The sequence below is a fragment of the Rhinopithecus bieti genome, unplaced genomic scaffold, assembly GCF_001698545.2.
Source record: "Rhinopithecus bieti isolate Rb0 unplaced genomic scaffold, ASM169854v2 scaffold_17826, whole genome shotgun sequence".
Taxonomy (NCBI): domain Eukaryota; kingdom Metazoa; phylum Chordata; class Mammalia; order Primates; family Cercopithecidae; genus Rhinopithecus; species Rhinopithecus bieti.
Window position 1 is genome coordinate 363,744 of NW_016809016.1, and position 20,128 is coordinate 383,871.

A 20,128-nucleotide genomic window follows, 5' to 3' on the forward strand; every position below is an offset into this window, starting at 1 on the left:
TGCTTATTAATTCATACTTTACTGCTGTCCTTCCTTCCTTCCCTGTCCCGCAGTGTTTCCTGGGACCATGTTCCTAGGAAGCCACTTCCACCCAAATGCTGGTCTTGGAGTTTCCTTTTGGAGGCTCCAAAGCCAGGCGGAGACCCTGCCTCACCTCTTCCGGTCACTTGCTACCCCACCACTTGGTTTTATTGCTCGCACGGTTTTTCTTACCCTCTGACATGATCTTGCACATTTACTTGTACATGATCTCTTCCTGGTAGAATGGAAGCCCCAAAAGAGCAGGGAATTTGTGATCTTGCTCGCTCTCTAGCACTGCAATTGTGTCAAGCACACGGCAGGCGCTCAAGAAAAACAGGTGCAGTGGCTCACGCCTGTAACCTCAGCATTCTGGGAGGTCAAAGTGGGAAGACTGCTTAAGCCCAGGAGTTTGGGGCCAGCCTGGGTAACATAGCAAGATCCTGTCTTTACAAAAAAATTTTTAAATATTAGCCATGAGTGGTGGCATGTGCCTGTGGTCCCAGCTACTTGGGAGGCTGAGGTGGGAGGACTGCTTGAGTCCAGGAGTTCGAGGCTACAGTGAGCTATGACTGCACTACTGTATTCCAACACAGCCTAAGTGACAGAGTGAGACCCTGTATCAAAAAATAAAACCATGCAAATCATGGGCAAAAGCCTGTGTTCTCAAAGGCAAGACCAGGCAGGCTAAACCTTACGGTCAACCCTTGTCCCCAACAATGGGCACATATTCACACCTCCATGTGCACACACGCACACACAGTCACATGTATGTGTACAGTTCACACATGCATTTGTATACCCATGTGCACACATTCACACACACACCAGTGTGTCATACCTCTCCAGTGGTGAGAGATCTTCAGCATAAAACATCTGTCCCTAAAGCCAAGCAGCTCTAACAGCCTCGCAGTTGCGGTGCTGATTCAGTGCTTGCTTCTTCAGCAGCATCCCTGGGTTCTGGGCCCAGGAATCAGTGGGCCCAGGGGAACTGCCAAATACACCACGAGGTCTGCCCAGTAAACAGCTACTCCACCTCTCTGGCCTGGTCAGTTCTTGGTGACTTTGCCCATGATGGGGGTGACAGTCTGCCCCTCCCAAGCCCTCTGGGTGGCAGTGGTTCAGCAACTGACCTGTTGATGAACTCTTCATAGCAGGAGTAGATGGCAGCCAGGCACACGGCCACCAGGTTGGGCAGGACCCGGGGGTGGGGGCAATGCCCTGTGGGGCCGTGCATGCTGGAAAAAAGCAGAGGGCCGGGGTGAGAAGCCTGCAGGAGTGAGGCCCACAGACAGGGGAAAGGGGACAAGGGAGGGCCACTGCTCAGGTACAGGACTGCCCGCTCTGCCAGCACCGCTTGGGGGGCTCTGAGAGCCTTTGCTGTGCAATTGGTGGCACCAGGATTTGGGTCCTGTCTGTGCCATGTGCAGGCAGCAGAAGGCAAAGCTCCCGGCTGTGCACTCCAGATTCAGGGTTCCTGGGTTCAAACCCGAGTGGCCTTGGAAACCTCCTAAACCCTCCACCCTGTTTCTGCAGCTATAAAATGAGGACAGCAGCCCCTTCCTCGGGGGTACAGTTAGGACCAACTTTTCTAATTCACAGACAGACCTAGCAAATGGTGGCCATATGTCCTGCGACAGTCATGCTTACACCTGGTGGTTCAGGAATAATTATTCCTAACACCTCATTCTACTTTCAAACATGTCCTGATTTGGAAGAAAAATGATGAGGGTCATTTTGGCTTAGCATAGAGTCAGCAGCATAGTCAATAAGTCCTCAATAAGTGCCACTAATTATTACTCGTCATGGCTATTTTTGTGGTCCTAAGGATAATAGCTATACCATCTCTGGGAAGTTGTCATCAAGGCTGCTGTCACTAAGAATGGCCTAACCTGACAAGATTTTGCAAACCACAGCTGGGTGGTGTCACCAGGGCTCTGGCCTGAGGGCATGTCACAAAGCCACCCTCAAACGGCTTCGTGAGTTCCAGGTGAGCATATTTAGGAAATATGTAGTTTCAGAACTTGTTTAAATGGGTTATTGTGATTTTCTTAAAAGATGAGAAGAGTCTGGGGGCAGGGGTTCACGCCTGTAATCCCAGCACTTTGGGAGGCCGAGACTGGCGGATCACGAGGTCAGGAGTTCGAGACCAGCCTGGCCAACACGGTGAAACCCTGTCTCTACTAAAAATACAAAAATTAGCCAGGCATGCTAACATGTGCCTGCAATCCCAGCTACTTGGGAGGCTGAGGCAGGAGAATTGCTTGAACCCGGGAGCCGAAGGTTGCAGTGAGCCAAGATCGAGCCACTGCACTCCAGCCTGGGTGACAGAGCGAGACTCCATCTCAAAACAAACAAACAAACAAACAAAAAAGATGAGAAGAACAAGAATGATGACAGCTTGGCCTGACACGAGACTTCTGCCGTGTTCTCTATGTGTTGTGTCTACTAATCACTGGAGCATCACACTAACTGGGCGATGGGTGCTATGGCTCTTGTGTTACAGATGAAGAAACTGGAGCACAGAGAGAAAATTTAAAATTAAAAAAAGCAAAAGCAAGACCCCTCCAAAAAGAAAAAACCAAAACCAAAACCAAAACACCAACCCCAAGCACCAAAAGTGAGTGAGGAGCAAGAATATTTGGCTTCCTGTGGGTTATGTTTAAGGGGTGATTGTTCAAGCAGCCGTCGATGCTCTGGGACCACCAGGGGTGGGAGTGAGTCCTGAACACGTGGCGCCCACAGCCCGAGGGGTCGTGGGACCTGAGGAAACAGCAGTGTTGCTGAGGTCCACTGCCATTTTCCGAGTTCCTATCGGGCACCATGCAGCGGGCTAGGGGCTTCCTCATAGAGGGAGACTTCATTTAATTACACAACAGCCCCCAGGGATATCTGAGGAAATAGGATCAGAGAAGAAAGTGGCTCCGAGGCTAAAGAGGGGCGTCACGCTGGAGACCCACCTCTGAATGAACTTCTTCACCACTTCCATCCCCGCGTTGAGCTCGTTCAAGGCAAGGATGTACTCCTGAGTAAACAGCCTCAGTCGCGGGCACTTCCCAAAGTCCTGCAGAGAGAGCAGAGGAAAGGAGTCAGGGGATGGTGCCAGGCAGGGCAGGAGCCCAGGGCAGCCACGACACCGGAAGGAAGGGCAGGACCCAGCTCTGCCTGGAGCTGTCGATGGGGAAGGCAATGGGGAAACGCCAACTCTCTCGAAAGGCCAGGTGGCGTCTACTTCAAATAACGGCGCCGTGACACCTGCACGTCCGCTCTGAAGGACCATCTGATGAGCAGGCGCTTTCGGCTGTAGAGAAAGCCACTCTCAAAACGCACGTACGGGACAAATGAGATGAGACAAGAGAAAAGAGAGCCAGAAAGGCTGGGGGGACAAGAGAGGGTGCTTCTGACGGGAATGTGGAGTGTGGAAGGTGGTGTGTGAGACGTGGGTGTGGAAGGAGGTGTGTGAGGTGGGTGTGGAAGGAGGAGAGCGTGAGGTGAGTGTGGAAGCAGGAGAGAGGTGGGTGTGGAAGGAAATGAATGAGTGTGAGGTGGGTGTGGAAGGAAATGAGTGTGAGGTGGGTGTGGAAGGTGAATGTGAGGTGGGTGTGGAAGGAGGAGAGTGTGAGGTGGGTGTGGAAGGAGGAGAGAGGTGGGTGTGGAAGGAGGAGAGTGTGAGGTGGGTGTGGAAGCTGAGTGTGAGGTGGGTGTGGAAGGAGGAGAGAGGTGGGTGTGGAAGGTGAGTGTGAGGTGGGTGTGGAAGGAGGAGAGAGGTGGGTGTGGAAGGTGTGAGGTGGGTGTGGAAGGAGGAGAGTGTGAGGTGGGTGTGGAAGGAGAGAGGTGGGTGTGGAAGGTGAGTGTGAGGTGGGTGTGGAAGGTGAGTGTGAGGTGGGTGTGGAAGGAGATGAAAGGTGGGGGGTGTGGAGGTGTGAGGTGGATGTGGAAGGAGGTGAGTGTGATGGGTGTGGAGGTGTGATAGGTGGGTGTGGAGGTGAGTGTGAGGTGGATGTGGAAGGTAAGAGGTGGGTGTGGAAGGTGAGAGGTGGGTGTGGAAGGAGGTAAAAGAGGTGGGTGTAGAAGGAGGAGAGTGTGAGAGGTGGGTGTGGAGGTGTGAGGTGGATGTGGAAGGAAGTGAGTGTGAGGTAGATGTGGAAGTGAGTGTGAGGTGGGTGTGGAAGGAGGAGAGTGTGAGGTGGGTGTGGAAGGAGGTGAAAAGTGGGTGTGGAAGGAGGTGAGTGATGGGGGTGTGGAGGTGTGAGGTGGATGTGGAAGGAGGTGAGTGTGATAGGTGAGTGTGAGGTGGATGTGGAAGGAGGTGAGAGAGGTGTGTGTGGACGTGTGAGGTGGATGTGGAAGGAGGTGAGTGTGAGAGGTGGGTGTGGAAAGTGAGAGGTGGGTGTGGAAGGAGGTGAGAGAGGTGGGTGTAGAAGGGGGTGAGTGTGAGAGGTGGGTGTGGAGGTGTGATAGGTGGGTGTGGAGGTGAGTGTGAGGTGGATGTGGAAGGAGGTAGAGGTTTGTGTGGTGTGAGGTGGATGTGGAAGGAGGTGAGTGTGAGAGGTTGTGGAGGTGAGTGTGAGGTAGATGTGGAAGGAGGAGAGTGTGAGGTGGGTGTGGAAGGTGAGAGGTGGGTGTGGAAGGAGGTGAGAGAGGTGGGTGTAGAAGGAGAGTGTGAGAAGTGGGTGTGGAGGTGAGTGTGAGGTGGATGTGGAAGGAAGTGAGTGTGAGAGGTAGGTGTGAAAGTGTGAGGTGGGTGTGGAAGGTGTGAATGTGAAGTGGGTGCGGAAGGTAAGAGGTGGGTGTGGAAGGAGGAGAGTGTGAGGTGGGTGTGGAAGGCAGTGAGTGTGTGAGAGGTGGGTGTGAATGGATGTATGTTTGTGAGAGGCTGGTGTGGACAGAGGCATGCATGTGCAATGAGGAGCCTGGGCACGTGTGCATGCACCAGGCATTAGTGGCAGGAGAGGCACTGGCATGTGTCATTATCATGAGGGGACAGGGCGACGGCCCTGATGGGAGGCCCCACCTGTGCCACACTAGGGAAAGCAGTGCCTGCACGTCTCCATCCACCAGCCTCCCGGAACTAAAGGGTCCACTGTGGGGCTCTGTCGAGGGGCCAGGTCAAGGACACAGGGACCCTGCCTGTGCCGGCCGAGGGCCATAACTGGTGGCTGCTGTGCTCGGCCTCTTCCAGGTGTCAGGAAGACAGGGGCCATGCCACAGAGAGCTCTGCCAGGAGGCAGGAAGGCGGCACCCAGCCCAGTGGCGGGCTTGGGGCTTGCCAGGAGCAGAGGAGAGAGGCATGGGCTGGACAGGGGCCTGTGAATCTGGCTGCCACATTCATTCCCAGAGTCGTGGCTAGGGCTGGGGAGGTGCTGGGACTGCCAGCCCCTCGGGCTGTGCCTGGCCAGTCAGGAGCAGCACGGCCCTCTCCAGACCCTCCATAAAAGTGATGTGGCTGACCAGCAAGACACGGAGGGGAGCCTGGAGTCTCCAGACCTGTCCCTCTGTACCCATCTCAGTGGAAGCTGTTTTTTAAAGAGAGCAGCCTGAATCAGGACTCTAAGCTGTAGAAAAGAAATAGAGACCCCTTCAGGTCTAACTGACCCCGAAGCTGGCATGAAAGCTCTGAGTGGAACCCGTTCCCACCATGCCCTCCCGCGAGCTCCCAGGAGAGTTTCTAGAGCCACTGGGGGCTTCTTCACGTGGAGTCAAAGGGGCTGAACTGGGTCCTTAAGAGACAGTGGAGAGCGAGCTTTCACTCATCTGCCTGCTAGGACTGTCCCGCTACATAAAGAGGGAAGCAGAGTCCCCGGAGCAAGTTCACCTGCCTCACAAGTATTTAATCTGGCTTTGGGCTGCCACGTCTGTCTCTGGGCCTCACTGTCTCCACAATGGAATGAGGGTCCACAGAAGCGCTCTCTAGCCCCCTTCCACCATTAGGGTTTTATGATTCTATGAACTGCTTCAACAGAGACTTAGGTAACTGTCATCTTAGCTACTGGATTTTTGAATAATCAAGGTCATTTCCATGGAAATAAACATTTACAGAGGGATCCAGCAGCCTCTGAAAAATATAATCCCCTTGGAAAACTGGAGGTCAGATTACCTGGTGGTCCGCTGGGGACCACAGCCATGTCATCTTGCCTCCTTTGCCACAAGAACACTCCGAGTGGCATGGGGGCACAGAGATACATGGCCATTCTTCACAACGCAGTTTGGCGCGTTATTTGGATTGAATCTCCAGAGGAACATACTAAAGACCCACTTCCTTTTGTTTCCACTTTTTATCTCGGTCTAGCAAGGAACGTTCTTTGAGACTCTCAAAGCTCCAGTTTGCTCATCCACGAAATGGGGCACATAACATATTTGCAAGAGATACACTCGGAATGGGGGAGCCCCCCAAATCCCACAACAGCACTGTGGCTATGTTCCCCCCATTTCCTAAATGTCTGAGAGCCTCCTTAAGGAAAAACACTGTATTTGGGGTGAAGAGAAGTCACTGTTCATGCTACCCCAACAGGCTCATGGCTTATGCTCCTTAGCCAGAGACTTGACCCCCACACCAGCTGAGAGCACCAGCTCCGAAACGGTGCTGCTGACCCACGGCCACTCATTAAGCATCAGGGAGCATTCAATGAGTGAATGTCAAAGCTCTCTCTCGCCCACCGCCTGTGTTGTTAGGATTCCATGAGGTCAGGTCTTCCCGTGCCTGGCATGACCATAATCCTGTTTAATACAGTCTGTTCTTCTACACGAGGGGCAGATCCTCCTCGGTCCTCCCTGCAGTTCTCCTCTGACGCCACCCCTCATGGTGTGTAATTAGTAGGCGCCAAGAACAAGGTGGGATCTGGGTGAGTTAAAGCATCCCCAGACACCTGGGATCACTTAGGGGGTACTCGTTACAAATGAGGCGAGGACTCATGACTGAGGGTCCCTACTCTCTGCCAGACCGCCACAGATACTATAAATTCTGGGTCTGCTGAGAGTTGTTCTGATTTTTATAGAGAAAATTATTACATGGTCAACACTCCAGGCCCATAAAACTAACCAAATACAAGAGAGGCGTTGTATGGTGAAGCCCTGAGAGGCTGTCTGAATTCTGAATTTTTTCCCTTTGAAGTCAGATGTCCCCAAAGAACCTTTATGAAACGGTTTATTGACTAACATGGAATATGCAAAAATGTTTATGTGCCGGAAGAGGCATTCCCCTGTCAAGTATGTCTTGGGGGTATGGCTCTGTCACTGACAAGTTAAGGTCCTTTGCAAGAAAACCTGAAGAACCTTTGCTCTGAACTCCAACATGGCACGGCCCTCCCCATACACTACACCCGCAGTGATTTTAAAGTTAACGAGTAGGGCCCCTTTCCTCCCAGGTAGCCAAAGCCAGAAGGATCTCCTCCTTGAAACTATGAGCGCCCAAACTAAGGCAGAAACCGCTCCCCATCCCCCAGTGGGAAGTCTCCTTGTCCTGGAGAAAGAACTGCACAGGGTGTCCCTCTCCCCTGTGTTCTGAAAACAAGAAATGAATTTACCCCAAATCTAGGAGGGGCTCAGAAATCAGCAACAATTCAATTATGGTTTGCAATCGCTTAGGGTAGAGAATGGTACGTAGCGTTCATTATGGTACTAACATGATTCAGTTGGTAGTGGTGGCCTGGAAAGCAGGAGGGGAAACAGTCTGATGCTATACCTGGCTCTACAGGAAGAGTGCTGTAATTGATTAACGATGTCTGCCATGAGTATGGAAGGGGTAGAGGAGCACACGTATCATGCACTTCCATTCCTGACTGGGGAAGGGGCTGTAGGTGATACAGTATTCTTCAGGGCCATGATGTGGAGACAGGCAAGCTACATCACAAGTGAAATGATTTGTGGTTACCCTTTCTCAGTTGTTTTCACACGCTCCAGGAGGCTCTAAAGTCTAAGGTGGTGGCTGGCTCAGTACAACATGTGACTAGGAACCCTGGCCTCAGGCTGTCTGCTCCTTAGCTCCCCCCAGGAGCACCCACAGCTGCTCATCAGACCCTGCCTATCCTGTCCTGCCTTTCTGGGTCCCAGATTCCTCCTATGCACAGATGTCATGGGAAGGGCACGAGGGTTAATGACACAATATACTCAAAGAGCGTCACACTCTTGACTCCAAGAAAGTGTTCAATAAACATCTGCAAAAAGATGTTATTCTTATTCCTACCTGTGGCCCCTGTGGCCACTTAGGTCTGACCCAAGAAAGTGTTCAAATAAACATCTGCAAAAAGTTGTTTTCTTTTCTCTTACCTGTGGCCCCCTGTGCCACTTAGTGGACCTAGCTAAGCCTCAGTATCCTCGTGTCGTACGAGGCAATATGCATTTGCTGCTGTCCTGGAATGATGAGGGAACACCAAGGGGCACCACAGTATTACAAGCACCCCACCCACTGTAGTGTGCAATGTAAACCTGCCTTTGTATAAAAAAAAAAAAAAAAAAAATTAAAGCCATGCTGTTCAGATTTCCTCAGTTTTGCCTTCATGTCCCTTTTCCATCTGGTTCCATGGAGGCCCCAAATGATTTAGTCGTTCATGCCCCCTTGACTCCTCTGAGCTGTGACAGTTTTCTTAGATCTCGTTTTTGATGACCTTGACCGTGGGGAAGGATCTGCCATACGTTGTAGATTGTCCCCTTCTGGATTTGTCTGAATGTTTTTCTCATGATTGCAAGGGGGTATGGGGTTACTCGCAGGAAATCATAGAAGTCAAATGTAGTTTTTTACATCATATCAAGGGGAAATTCTGTCAAACTGGCTTATGTTGTGAGTTGACCCCTTTTGATCATCTGACTGGTCTGGGTGTGTCTGTTTTCTCATGCAAGGCGCGACTCTGCCCCCTTCCACATAGTGCTCTCTGGAAGGACCCACGCTGGCACAGCCCACAACTAAAGGAGCGAGAGTTATGCTCTGGGTCCTTGGAGGGCGGGCATCTCAAGCATTATATGGGCCTATTCTCCCTGGAGGTCCTTTCCTCTTTCTCCTCCAGCCATGGTATTTTTGTATCTTTTTTTTTTTTTTTTTTAGACGGAGTCTTCGCCTCTGTTCGCCCAGGCTGGAGTGCACGTGGCGGAATCTCAGCTCACTGCAAGCTCCGCTCCAGGGTTCGCCGCCATTCTCCGCCTCAGCCTCCGGAGTAGCTGGGACTACAGGCCGCCCGCCACCTCGCCCGGCTAGATTTTTGTATTGTTTAGTAGAGACGGCGGTTTCACCATGTTAAGGCCAGGATGGGTCTCGATCTCCTGACCTCTTGATCCGCCCGTCTCGGCCTTCCAAAGTGCTGGGATTACAAGACTTGAGCCACCAGCGCCCGCTTTTGTCAATTCTTATGTACTGCAAAAAGATTCTTCCTGTTGTCATAATGGAGGACAAGCTGTACAAAACCCCCAAAACTCCTTAACCAGAAATCAACCCCATTTCCTGGCTGTCAGGCTGGGCCAATACTATCCCCCAAATCTGTGCCAACACAAAAGGCCAGGTAGGTGCACGGGGCCTCATGCACTGGGCGCTGGGGTCTGGGTGTTGGGGCAGGGGGAACTCACCATGTTATGCTTGAGGATTCGCTGCACCACGGGGGTGAACACCTCGATGACCACCATGGACCGGGGCCGTTCTCTGCAGTGCTGGGGAGAGAGTGGGGTACAGTTATCGTGGGCCTAAGAATGTTCTGACCACAGCCCGGGGCTGCTAGCAGGGCTGGAGACACTCAGCCCAGCTGTGGGTGCCTGGGTTCCCTTGATGAACACTGTTGCATCGTTTTCTAAAAATGAGTTTATTTTGGAGGGGGGGCCAGTTCTAAGGTTCAGAGCGGAATGGAGAGGAAGGTAGAGAACTTTCCCAGATACCCCCTCCTCCGGCACGCACGGCCTCCCCAACTATCACTGCACATGTTCCTATTAAGGATGAGGTGGGGGCGTTCCAGGCCCAGAAACGTACCCTGGGCACTCAGGCCAGCGGGCATGTGGGGCACTGGAAAAAGAATCCTGGTGGAGAGACAGGGCCCAAGAGAACAACACAATGCTGTTTCCCTTTCCTGTCCCCTGATGCACACACAGAGGACTCCCTGGGCAGGGGGTAAAGTGCACCACGGTCCCCTTTCCTCCCAGGTGCCTGCGTTTTCACCTCACAAGCTGGTCTCATTGGTGGACACAGCACACGCCTCCCCAAAGGACCGTGCAGTGTAACAAATGTAGCACGTACACCCTGTGGGGTATTTGTTACAATGGATAACCCCACACTGACACATCATTGTTACCCAGAGTCCACAGGTGACTTTAGGTTTCACTCTTGGTGCTGTGCGTTCTGGGTGTTTAAATAAATGTCTGATGTCCTGGAGCCACCATTGTAATATCAGAGGAAGTCGTTTCACTCCCTAAAAATCCTCTGAGCTCTGCCAATGCATCCTTCCCTCTCCCCAATCCCTGGCAACCACCGATCTTTTTATTGTCTGTATGATTTTGCTTTTCCCAGAACGTCCTGTAGTTGGAATCACGCAGTGTGCAGCCTCTTCAGATGGGCTCCTCTCACTCACTCACATGCATTTCAAGTTCCCTCTTTCTCTTCGTGGTCTACTAGCTCGTTTCTTTTTAGTGCTGAATAACACTCCACTGTCTGGGCGTTCCACGGGTTATTTATCCATTCACCCACTGGAAGGCATTTTGGGTGCTTCCAGGTTCTCGCAGTCATGAATACAGCTGCTGTAGCATCTACATGCAGATGTTTGTGTGGACAGGTGTGTGGAAGTGATTTGAGGAAATACCTAGGAGTGCCATCGTCTTAAAAAGTTTTTTCTTTTTTTCTTTTTTTGGAGTTAAAAAAGTAGATGAGATGAGAGCTTTTGTTTGCTTTTTGTTTGCTTTTGACCTTAAAGCTTGAGATAGTTTCAGATGGTACACATAGGCGTCCTGACATGGTCCTTATTTAATATATAATGAGACTTTTGTAAAGCTAAGACTCTGCACGTGTGGTCTGAAAGACCTTGGAAATTGGGTATGATAATATGAGGGCTTTGGCATTTGAACACCAGGGTGCTGAAAATTCTGTGACTCTTCAATTGGTGGCTTTAGCACTCGGGTGGCAGTCTGCAGGCCCAATTCACCACCAGTGTGGCGTTTTGTCTTTCAGATTGGAAAGGAAGCCCTTCACAGGCTATGCAGACAAGGCCCAGCCCCTCCCTCGTGTCCTGCACACATTTATCACCCGCCCGGCCCCTGGATGAGGATGCTGGACCTGGGATAAGAGAAATCAGGGCTCCCCTGAGAAAGCAAGATGAATAAACTTTCCTCAGATCTTGGAATTTGGCAGGAGGTTGGCAGAGCAGACGCAGCGCGGGAGGCTTTGGTCCCCTCAAGCTCTCCTCTCTGGGCTCCAACTCCCAGAGGGAAAACAGCCAAAGAAGCATCCCACGTGGCTGGGACCCCCCTCCCTTCAAAAGGCAGACGGCCCTCTTTGAAACACCCACACGGGATTATAGCAAAGAATGCCAAAAAGGATAACTTTTTCTACCTCACCCTTTTCCAAACTGTGCTACCGGGAACACTGAGGTAAGAAACACAGTGAGACAAGTGCAGCCTCAGGTAGGAAACACAGTGAGGCAAGTGTATCTCGTTCTACAACAAATATCCAGTGTTCTAGAACCAGAGTTTGAGAATCATGAGATCTGGGAGAAATCCTAAGCTTGAGAGGCAAGCATGGGGCAGGTTTGGGTTAAACTGGACAGGAGATGGAGGAGGTGACCTGCTGTGACAGGCAGAGGAGCAGCTAGCCGTTCTCTCAGGATACTGGGTTATTTAACTCCATGCTGCTGGGGGCATGATACCCATGAGGCCCAGGGGCAGAGAAGGCCCTCGTGTGCCCGGAGAAGCCCGGGGCCTGTGTGTATCCACACCTGTACACGCGCACACACACACACGCTCGCGGGCGCTCACTTTCTGGGCCCGGGGGCACACATTACACATGCCCACATTAAGGATGGGGGCAGAGGTCGTTCCAGGCCCTGACAAGTACCCTGGGCACTCAGACCAGCAGGTGTGTGGGTCGCTAGAAAAGGAATCCTGATAGGGAGGCAGACTCCAGGAGGACAACAGAATCTTGACTCCCTTTCAAAGCTCCTATCCCCTGACACGTACACCCTGGGGCGGGGGGCCGGGGGAGGGCAAGGGAAATCAAGTGCACCACAGTCCCATTTCCTCCCAGGGGTCTGCTGTTCCACCCCACAGGCGGGTCCCACTGCTGTACACAGCCCACACCTCTCCAAAGGACAGCAGGTGACCTTGGCAGGAGGCAGGTAATGGGAGCGTGAAGGGATGAGGACTAGCTGGGCGGGACAGCAGGGGTATGACAGGGGAGCGCTGAGAACATGTCTTTCCAACGACGTACAATTATTACACTGAAAAAAAAAACCACACACAGCGAAGAACAAAACAGGTTTGTGTGCTGGTTCGGCCTGAGCCGAGAAGATGTGCTCTGGGAATGAGAAATGCCTGGTCCCCAATGTGCCCTGGGCATGTCCTATGTGAAGCCCACTGCAAGGCTGGTGCCGGGTGCCTGGCAGCGGATGCCCTGCTCCACGGCTCCTCTAAGCTAACCTGGAGCACCATGCTGCCTCCCGTGTTCAGGGAAAGCCCCACAGCCGCACCCCACCGTGGGCCAGCCACTGCGCAGAGGAACCTTGGCTAATAATAACCCAGCTCTGACGTCAGGAGCCCAGGAAATCTGCAGCAACCTGTCTCCCAAGACAGCCGGGAAGTGATTCCAAGAAAAAGCAAGATGTTCCCCCTCTGACTCTTTGTCACCTGTCTGGCAGAGAGGTGGGTGTAACCCTAAGGATGGGTGCCTGGCATGCCCTCTGCCTGTGTCTGGGACCATGGCCCAAGACTGTGGGGCCCAGGTTTTCGGCCTTTCTGTGCAAACCCGATCCCCAGTGTGCACACACCGAGGGAGGCAGCCCCCTGCAGCCAGACCCCAGCTCAGCAACCCCGTACCTTGCAAAAGAATTCACAGAGATCGGGTGGTGGGTGGTTGTTTTCCAGCAAAGGAGCGATTGCCTGAAACGCAACAAACAAGGATCAGGAACTAGGGGGTAGACAGCCACGAAAAGACTTCGAACAATCTCCAGGCCGTATTGTGAAGAGAAAAAAATCAATGCAGGGCGACACACCGTGCACCACATCATTCATATTAAAAGCAAAAGAAAAGAAAATAAAAAACCCAAAACCCAAAAAATCCACAACCATATCTGTCTGTGTGGGTTTGTCACCACCTGCAAACAAGATGTTTCTGAAGAGGGCACTGGGATGGGATGATATCCTCTTTTCCTGATGAAAACATACTCATACTCATGAAATACTTGCAACATTGGCCAGGTACAGTGGCTCACGCCTGTAATCCCAGCACTTTGGGAGGCCAAGGCAGGTAGATCACTTGAGGTCAGGAATTCAAGACCAGCCTGACCAACATGGTGAAACTCCGTCTCTACCAAAATACAAAATTAGCCGGGCGTGGTGGTGCGCCCCTGTAATCCCAGCTACTCAGGAGGTTGAGGCAGGAGAATCACTTGAACTCAGGAGGTGGAGTTGCAGTGAGCCGAGATTGCATCACTGCACTCTAGCCTGGGCGACAGAGAGACTCTGTCTCAAAAAAAAAAAAAAAGAAAGAAAGAAAAGAAAAAAAGAAATACTTGCAAAATGATATTTTAAATAAAATTAAAAGTTCTATCACAGCTAGTATGGCTGGGGTCGGGGTCTGAACTTGAACCTAGATTCACCTTTAAGCCCACGTTCTTCACCACCATGGTGAGCGCCTTCCATAGTGAGCCGGACCACAGCTGGGGTTTGGACTCCTGGTCCAAGACCAACAACAGTTACTATTGCCTGGCCAACGGAATGAATAAAACCAACTCAGGCTATGGTAGAAAAATTAGCGCATAAAAAAACTACCAAGCACGTGGGAGAAGACTAATTGCCAATAGGGCAAATAAGAGGATGTAACTGTTGGAATGAAAGGAGGCTCCAGAAGTTGTCATAATAATGACAACAGCAATAGTAATAAAAGAATGCTAGAAGGGGAGGCTGTAAAACGCAGGGGTGAGGGTCAGGCCCTCAGATCAAATTCTTTCCTGTTCTCAGGCATTCCTGCTGAGCCGGGAAGCTCAACCCGACCCAACTAAGGGTTCAGTTCAGCCATATTAGCTGGATAAATGCAGCCTGGATTTCTCGGATCAAAATTTCTTTCCCAGGCTTGTCCTGAATGCAAGCCCTTGTCCTCCATCCAGAGCTTCCAGGCACCCAGTGGGACCCACAGGTGTTGCTGGCAGGGAGAGGAAGGCAGTACTTCCTTCCGGCTCTCACACTTGCTCCCGGTTCTGCAGCAGCCCATCTTACCACTTTGCCTTTGCACATGGAACTTCCCCTGCCTGGAACGCCTTCCCCAGCCTGCTCCGTTTACCTGACATTTTCCTATCTCTCCTTTTAAGATTCAGCTTGGTCACCTCCTCCTGAAAGTCCTCCATTATCCTCCTCCCAGTACCCTCCCTGACACAGGTTAAATACCTATCCTCTGCACCCCCACTGACACCCAGAACAAACCTCAGCCCTTGGCTATGTTATTTTTGTATTATCTGTTGACCCGCCAGGTTCTCTCAGCATACATTCAATCCTCAATGGCAGGCCTTATGTCTCGTCCAGCTCTCTATCTGTGGGACAGAGTTAGTGTCTGGCACATAGTTAAACTCACATGCTCAGCGAAGTTCATTAAATGAATGGATGAATTAATACTATGGCAGAAAAAGGTGGTGGGGAGTGACTGGGGGTGCCCAGGTTGACTTGGTCTCCTGTTCTGGCAAGAGAAGGCAATGGATAGTCAGGGTGAGAGCATGGAGAAAACCTCTACACTGTTAGCAAACACCCACTGAGGGCCGACTATGTGCCAGACACCGGAGGTGACAGCAAAGGTAGAGAAGCTGCTGCCTTGACTCTCTACAATGAAAGGCCTGGAGTCCACCTCATTTTGTGCATACCATAACCAGCTTGGCTTGCCAGGGCCGACTGAGTGGGTCCCTGAAGGCCTCGATTCGGCTAAAGGAGTCTGAGGGGCCTAGTGACTGATGCTGCTCTTGTTCTGTACCTTGCAGCCAGGAGACATCCCAGGCAGCTTAGTTCCAAGGTCCCCTCCTGGGCACAAAAGACTCTGCCTCTTGCTTCTATTTCATCTCCCATCTGCCTGCTTCTCATTTCCTTATGCTTTACGCTCCAGAAATGCTGAAGCTTCCAGAACGCACCACGTTGCTTTAAATCTTTGTGCCCTTGCACATTGTTTCTTCTCTCTGGGATGCTTTTATCCCGTTTTGCCACCTGGAAAACTCCTACTGATCCTTCAAAACCCAGCTCAGATATCACTACCTCCAGGAAGCTCTCTGGCTTCTTTCCCAGGGGAGTTTATCACTCTACTTACTCTCTGCACTCAATGTCTCTATGTTTTGCGGTGATCACTTTTGTCTTCTTACAATAGATAACGAAATCCTTGGGGATTAGGTTATCTGAATTCAAATACACAGCACGGTGCTGACCATCTAGCAGGTGCAATTTCATTGCTTTCTTCTCTCAAGTGAGAGTTAGGTTTCGTAGCTAAAAGTCATCCAGGAAGATATTTTACCCCCAAAATGCTTACGTCATGGTAGAGTCCCAGAAAACAGCATCTCACTTTATGTATCACAGGGAATTAAATCCAAGTTCTATTTGTGGATTAATTGGCAGACATGTCCTGGGACAAGAAAGAGGACGTTTACCTTTCAGCTAATGGGGTGACGCCTCTGAATAAATTATACGGTCTCTGCCATCTCCTGCCTTCAACTCCCTAGGCAGACTCAGGAAGGAGGAGGCGATTATGATACATTTGCTACAAACCTCAAAGACAGATAATTACACTCCCTCTCCCATCAACTGGGGCTCTGAAATGTGCAAAGGCAGAGGGAGATGCGACCAGCTTGCTAGAAAAGACAAAACGGAGCAAGGCCAGATGCTCTGGTGGATTACGCAGGCGCCAGAATTACCCCAAACCAGGAAAAGGGTTGTAGGCTCCAGGAGGCGGAGGTGGGTGGAGGGTGCGTGTTCGAGAGGAACTTACCACAATGATGTTTTCATGCTCCTGGGTGGTCAAGTTTGTGTTCTAAAGGATTGAAGGGAGACAGCAGGAGGAAAAGAAAACATAAGAAAATTAAGAAAACGAGCATTTGGATTTCAAGATCCACAGTTTTGAAACATCTTCAGCGTCACAGACCAACTATCACCGTCATTTTTTCTTAATTAAACAGATCTGAACACCCTCAGAGACAAGGTTGGGAAGGGGGGAAAAGTATGGTTTTGGGGCAGGGAGAACTGAGTTCTTGTCCCTGTTTCAGGGCTTGAGTTATGTGACCTTGAGTGAGTCGAGTCTGGGGGAGACTGTTTCTGCTTTGGTAAACGGGGTTTCCAGTAACCTCATTAGGCTGTTGGGAGAGGATCTGGTCCTTGTCAAAGTGAAACTGCTTAGAAGCCAGAGGGCAGGTTCATAATAAGTATGTAAAGAAACAGACCTTTTAAGAGTCCTAATGCTGTGCCAGGCAGCCTTTTAGGAGTAACACGTATATGATTTCAGTGTTTCTCAAACTAAGTTCCCAAGGAACACGAAGTTCTGTGAGTGGGCCCGAGATGTTTTAGCTGAATTCAAATTCTAGCAACTGACTTGCAAAAACATAATTAGGTTGAATGGATTACATCTGCTGAAATTTTAGGGGTCCTGTTTCCTTCCCAACCTGGACTTCTCTTAAATAATTGGTAACCGTTAAAGGTTGAACATCCCTTACTGAAATGCTTGGGAACATGTGTTTTGGATTTCCATTTTTTAAAAAATGTTGGAATATCTGCATTATACTTAACCAGTTGAGCATCCTAGTTTGAGAATCCAAAACCTGAAACTCTCCAATGAGCGTTTCCTTTGAGTGTCATGTTGGTGCTCAGAAAGTTTTGGACTTTGGGCCAGGAATGGTGGATCACGACTGTAATCTCAGCACTTTGGGAGGCCAAGGAGGGTGGACTGCTCGAGGCCAGCCAGGGGTTCAAGATCAGCTTGGCCAACATGGCAAAACCCCGTCTCTACAAAAAATACAAAAATTATCTGGGCATGGTGGTGGGCACTTGTAATCCCCGTTACTCGGGAGGCTGAGGCAGAAGAAACATTTGAACCCAGAAGGTGGAGGCTGCAGTGAGCCGAGATTATGCCACCACACTCCAGCCTGGGCGACAGAGCGAGACTGTCTCTAAAAAAGAAAGTTTTGGACTTTGGAGCTTTTCAGGTTTCGGGATTAGAGATGCTCGACCTGTGCCGCCATCTGTGAGTACGTGAACAAGGAAAGAGACGGATGTGCCACAAACAAGGAATCACGGGAAAACTCCAAGTGTTCGCCCTTCTTTCTTGCTAGTTTCATGGTGTGTTCCGCTTTGCTTGTCTGTTTTGGTAGACACACAGTGGTGCCGATTCGTATTTCCTAACAGAGCCACGTTGGCTGCTTGTAAAGAGACCCCTCATTTGAACAGTGTTGGCAAGATCAATTGTTCTGGTTCTAGACAGAGTCCCATGGCTCCCACCACCTAGACAGGCTTAAGGCATACGGGGGTGTCTAATGTGTTGACAGCAGCCAAGGCAAAAGAAAAGCTCGCGAGCTATGAATTGGCTTTTGCCCAATAAACTGGCTCCCCGAGGGCTGTGGGAGACCGTGAAGCCGGGTCAGCGTCTGAACAACACGAGTCTCTACAGGTCCCTATGAGACGTCCTGACCTAGGTGAGGCCAGACCCAAGACACCTAGGCTCCAGGCATGTGAAAGGATGTTTTTTGGATTTGAACACCCTTTTTTCTCTAGTGGATATGAGTGGAGTTCGAGCAGCCTGTTTATGGTAGATTATTAACTATCAGTCATTTTTCAGCCTGGGGGAGCAGCCTGGCCTTGGTCTCTCCTTATGACTGCTGATGAGCTCTCTATGCCTCAGGCACTGTGTAAGAGCTTTGTTTTGCTCACGCCACCAATTTCTTTTGATTATGACAGGTTCTCTACTATCCCATTGACTGATCAGCTGCCTGAGACTGACGGGATGCAGTGACTAGCAGGTGCAGGGTAATATGGGGTGGAGTGAGGATACGAACCCGTCTGTTCTGACTCCAAAGTCTATATTTCCTGCCACTGAGCTATAGTGCTCCACCACCCATTCAAGAGGCAGTTCCTTATTTTGGGCTGCCAAGGGCAGCTCGACACATCCATCCCTCGCCCCCACCCACACACCTTTTCAGGATGGCTTTGGTGACCATGGACACCACTTCCTTTGTCCCAGTCACAAGGCAGCCCATGTATTCTACAGGGAGCCTTCTCTCCACCAGGGCCATTTTCCACCCCCGGTAGAGCATGTCCACTAATAGCCACTGCATTAGAGGGAACACCTGACTCTCAAGCTAAGTGGCCACTCTACATATAACTCAACAGAGGCCTGGGAGGGCGGGGACAGCCAGCTTTGCTTTGCTGGTGGACGGACAGTTCTTTCTCAGAACTGTTTTGCATCCTTAACAGCTCCCTCCACAATGCCCCTCTGCCTGCTCCCTCCTGATCCTTCCACTTTCTAGTCGGTCTGGTGATGCCTGGAACCTCTCCAGAGGAGGCCTTGCAAACAACTTGAGTAAACAGAACAGAGAAAGAACCCAGCCCCAAAACAGGGCACGGAGGTCGAAGGCAGGTGTTTGTTTTTCCAGCTACTAGCTCCAGACACCTGGCTGAGGGTGCTTACAGGGTTCAGACCACAGCCATCCCTTATGACAGTGAAAAGGTGGCCCTATATCAAAGGCCCTTGCACGTTAGGCACAGTGCCAAGCCCTTCATGTGGATGAGAGCATCTCATCCTCTGTCCTATGAAATGGGTACTCATCTCAGACCCAATTTACAGAAAACAACTGGGCACAGAGAAGCCTAGCAACTTGTCCAAGGTCACTCAGCTACTGAGGGCAGGACAAGGTCCTTCTGACCCCACAACACGCACTCTTAATCTACACAGTCACATACTTGCCAAAAAGTCTCTACCAACCCAGGTTTAGGACACATCTATGTGCAGGGGCATAAGCTTCACCATTGGGCAGACCCGGGTGAGGGTCCTGGCCTAACACTTATCTGAATGGCCCCGTGTAAGCTACTTAACCTCTCGGCACCCCTGGTTACTCCTCTATAGTATTTTAATACTTACCTTACAGAGTCCTTGTGAGAAACTGGGGAGGTCTAAGGGTCATCAAACTGACCACTGCAGAGTATGCATGAGTGGATGCTGGGTCAGGCAGACTGGGCTGGAGTCCCAGCTCCATCCCTCATGAAATGTCAGCTCTCTTCAGTAACGTAGGGTGAGTAATGCTGACTCCTTGCCTGACACAGTAGCTTCAAAGCACATGGAAACTTCTTCCATTTTCCTACTTTAAATATCTTTATTCCTCCATCCTGGCACTTAGGGGTCAGCTGCCTTTTAGATTTTTACTTTAAAGCCCAAGAAACACCCTCAGCCAGGTGTCTGGAGCTAGGTGTGGTGGCTCATGCCTATAATCCCAGCACTTTGGGAGGCCAAGGTGGGGGGATCGCTTGAGCCCAGGAGTATGAGACCAACCTGAGCAACATAGTGAGACCCCATTGGTAATTACAAAAAAAAAAAAAGCCTAAGAAGGGATGTGAAGGCCAACAGGCATGCAGTCACCTGAAGCACATCTGAGAGGGGAAAAAAATCTTGCCCAAGGCAGGCAACATGGCACGTCTGTTGCCCTCATCACTGCCCTGATTTAAAAAGGGTGTGGTGGTGGTCAAGCCTGGCAGCGCTGAAGTGGTGGCCAAGTTGGTCTCAAAAGCACTTGGCAACTCTAAGGTGGAGCTTCTAGCTCCATTACAAACTTGCCATGTGAGTTGGGTAGGTCACTCAGTATCACTGGGCCTCAGTTTCCTCATCTGCGAAGTGAAGACAGAAAGGACCACCTTTCAGAGAGAATGTGAGTTTTAAAAGAGAGGCTGTCTCACTTTGGGAGGCCAAGGCAGATGGATCACTTGAGGT

At 50.9% G+C, this 20,128-nt stretch overlaps 1 protein-coding gene across 4 annotated transcripts in view; it reads right to left on the reverse strand.

Moving 5' to 3' along the window:
• Nucleotides 1–20,128, reverse strand: part of CMIP (c-Maf inducing protein) — a 274,459-nt gene that overhangs the window by 36,927 nt on the left and 217,404 nt on the right. For all 4 annotated transcript variants that reach the window (XM_017888195.1, XM_017888196.1, XM_017888199.1 and 1 more), the window contains 5 exons: nt 16,151–16,192; nt 13,012–13,074; nt 9,571–9,651; nt 2,979–3,082; nt 1,152–1,256 (listed from right to left, as the gene is read on the reverse strand). In XM_017888195.1, coding sequence (XP_017743684.1) covers nt 1,152–1,256; nt 2,979–3,082; nt 9,571–9,651; nt 13,012–13,074; nt 16,151–16,192 — 395 coding nt within the window. The remainder of the gene's footprint in view (nt 1–1,151; nt 1,257–2,978; nt 3,083–9,570; nt 9,652–13,011; nt 13,075–16,150; nt 16,193–20,128) is intronic.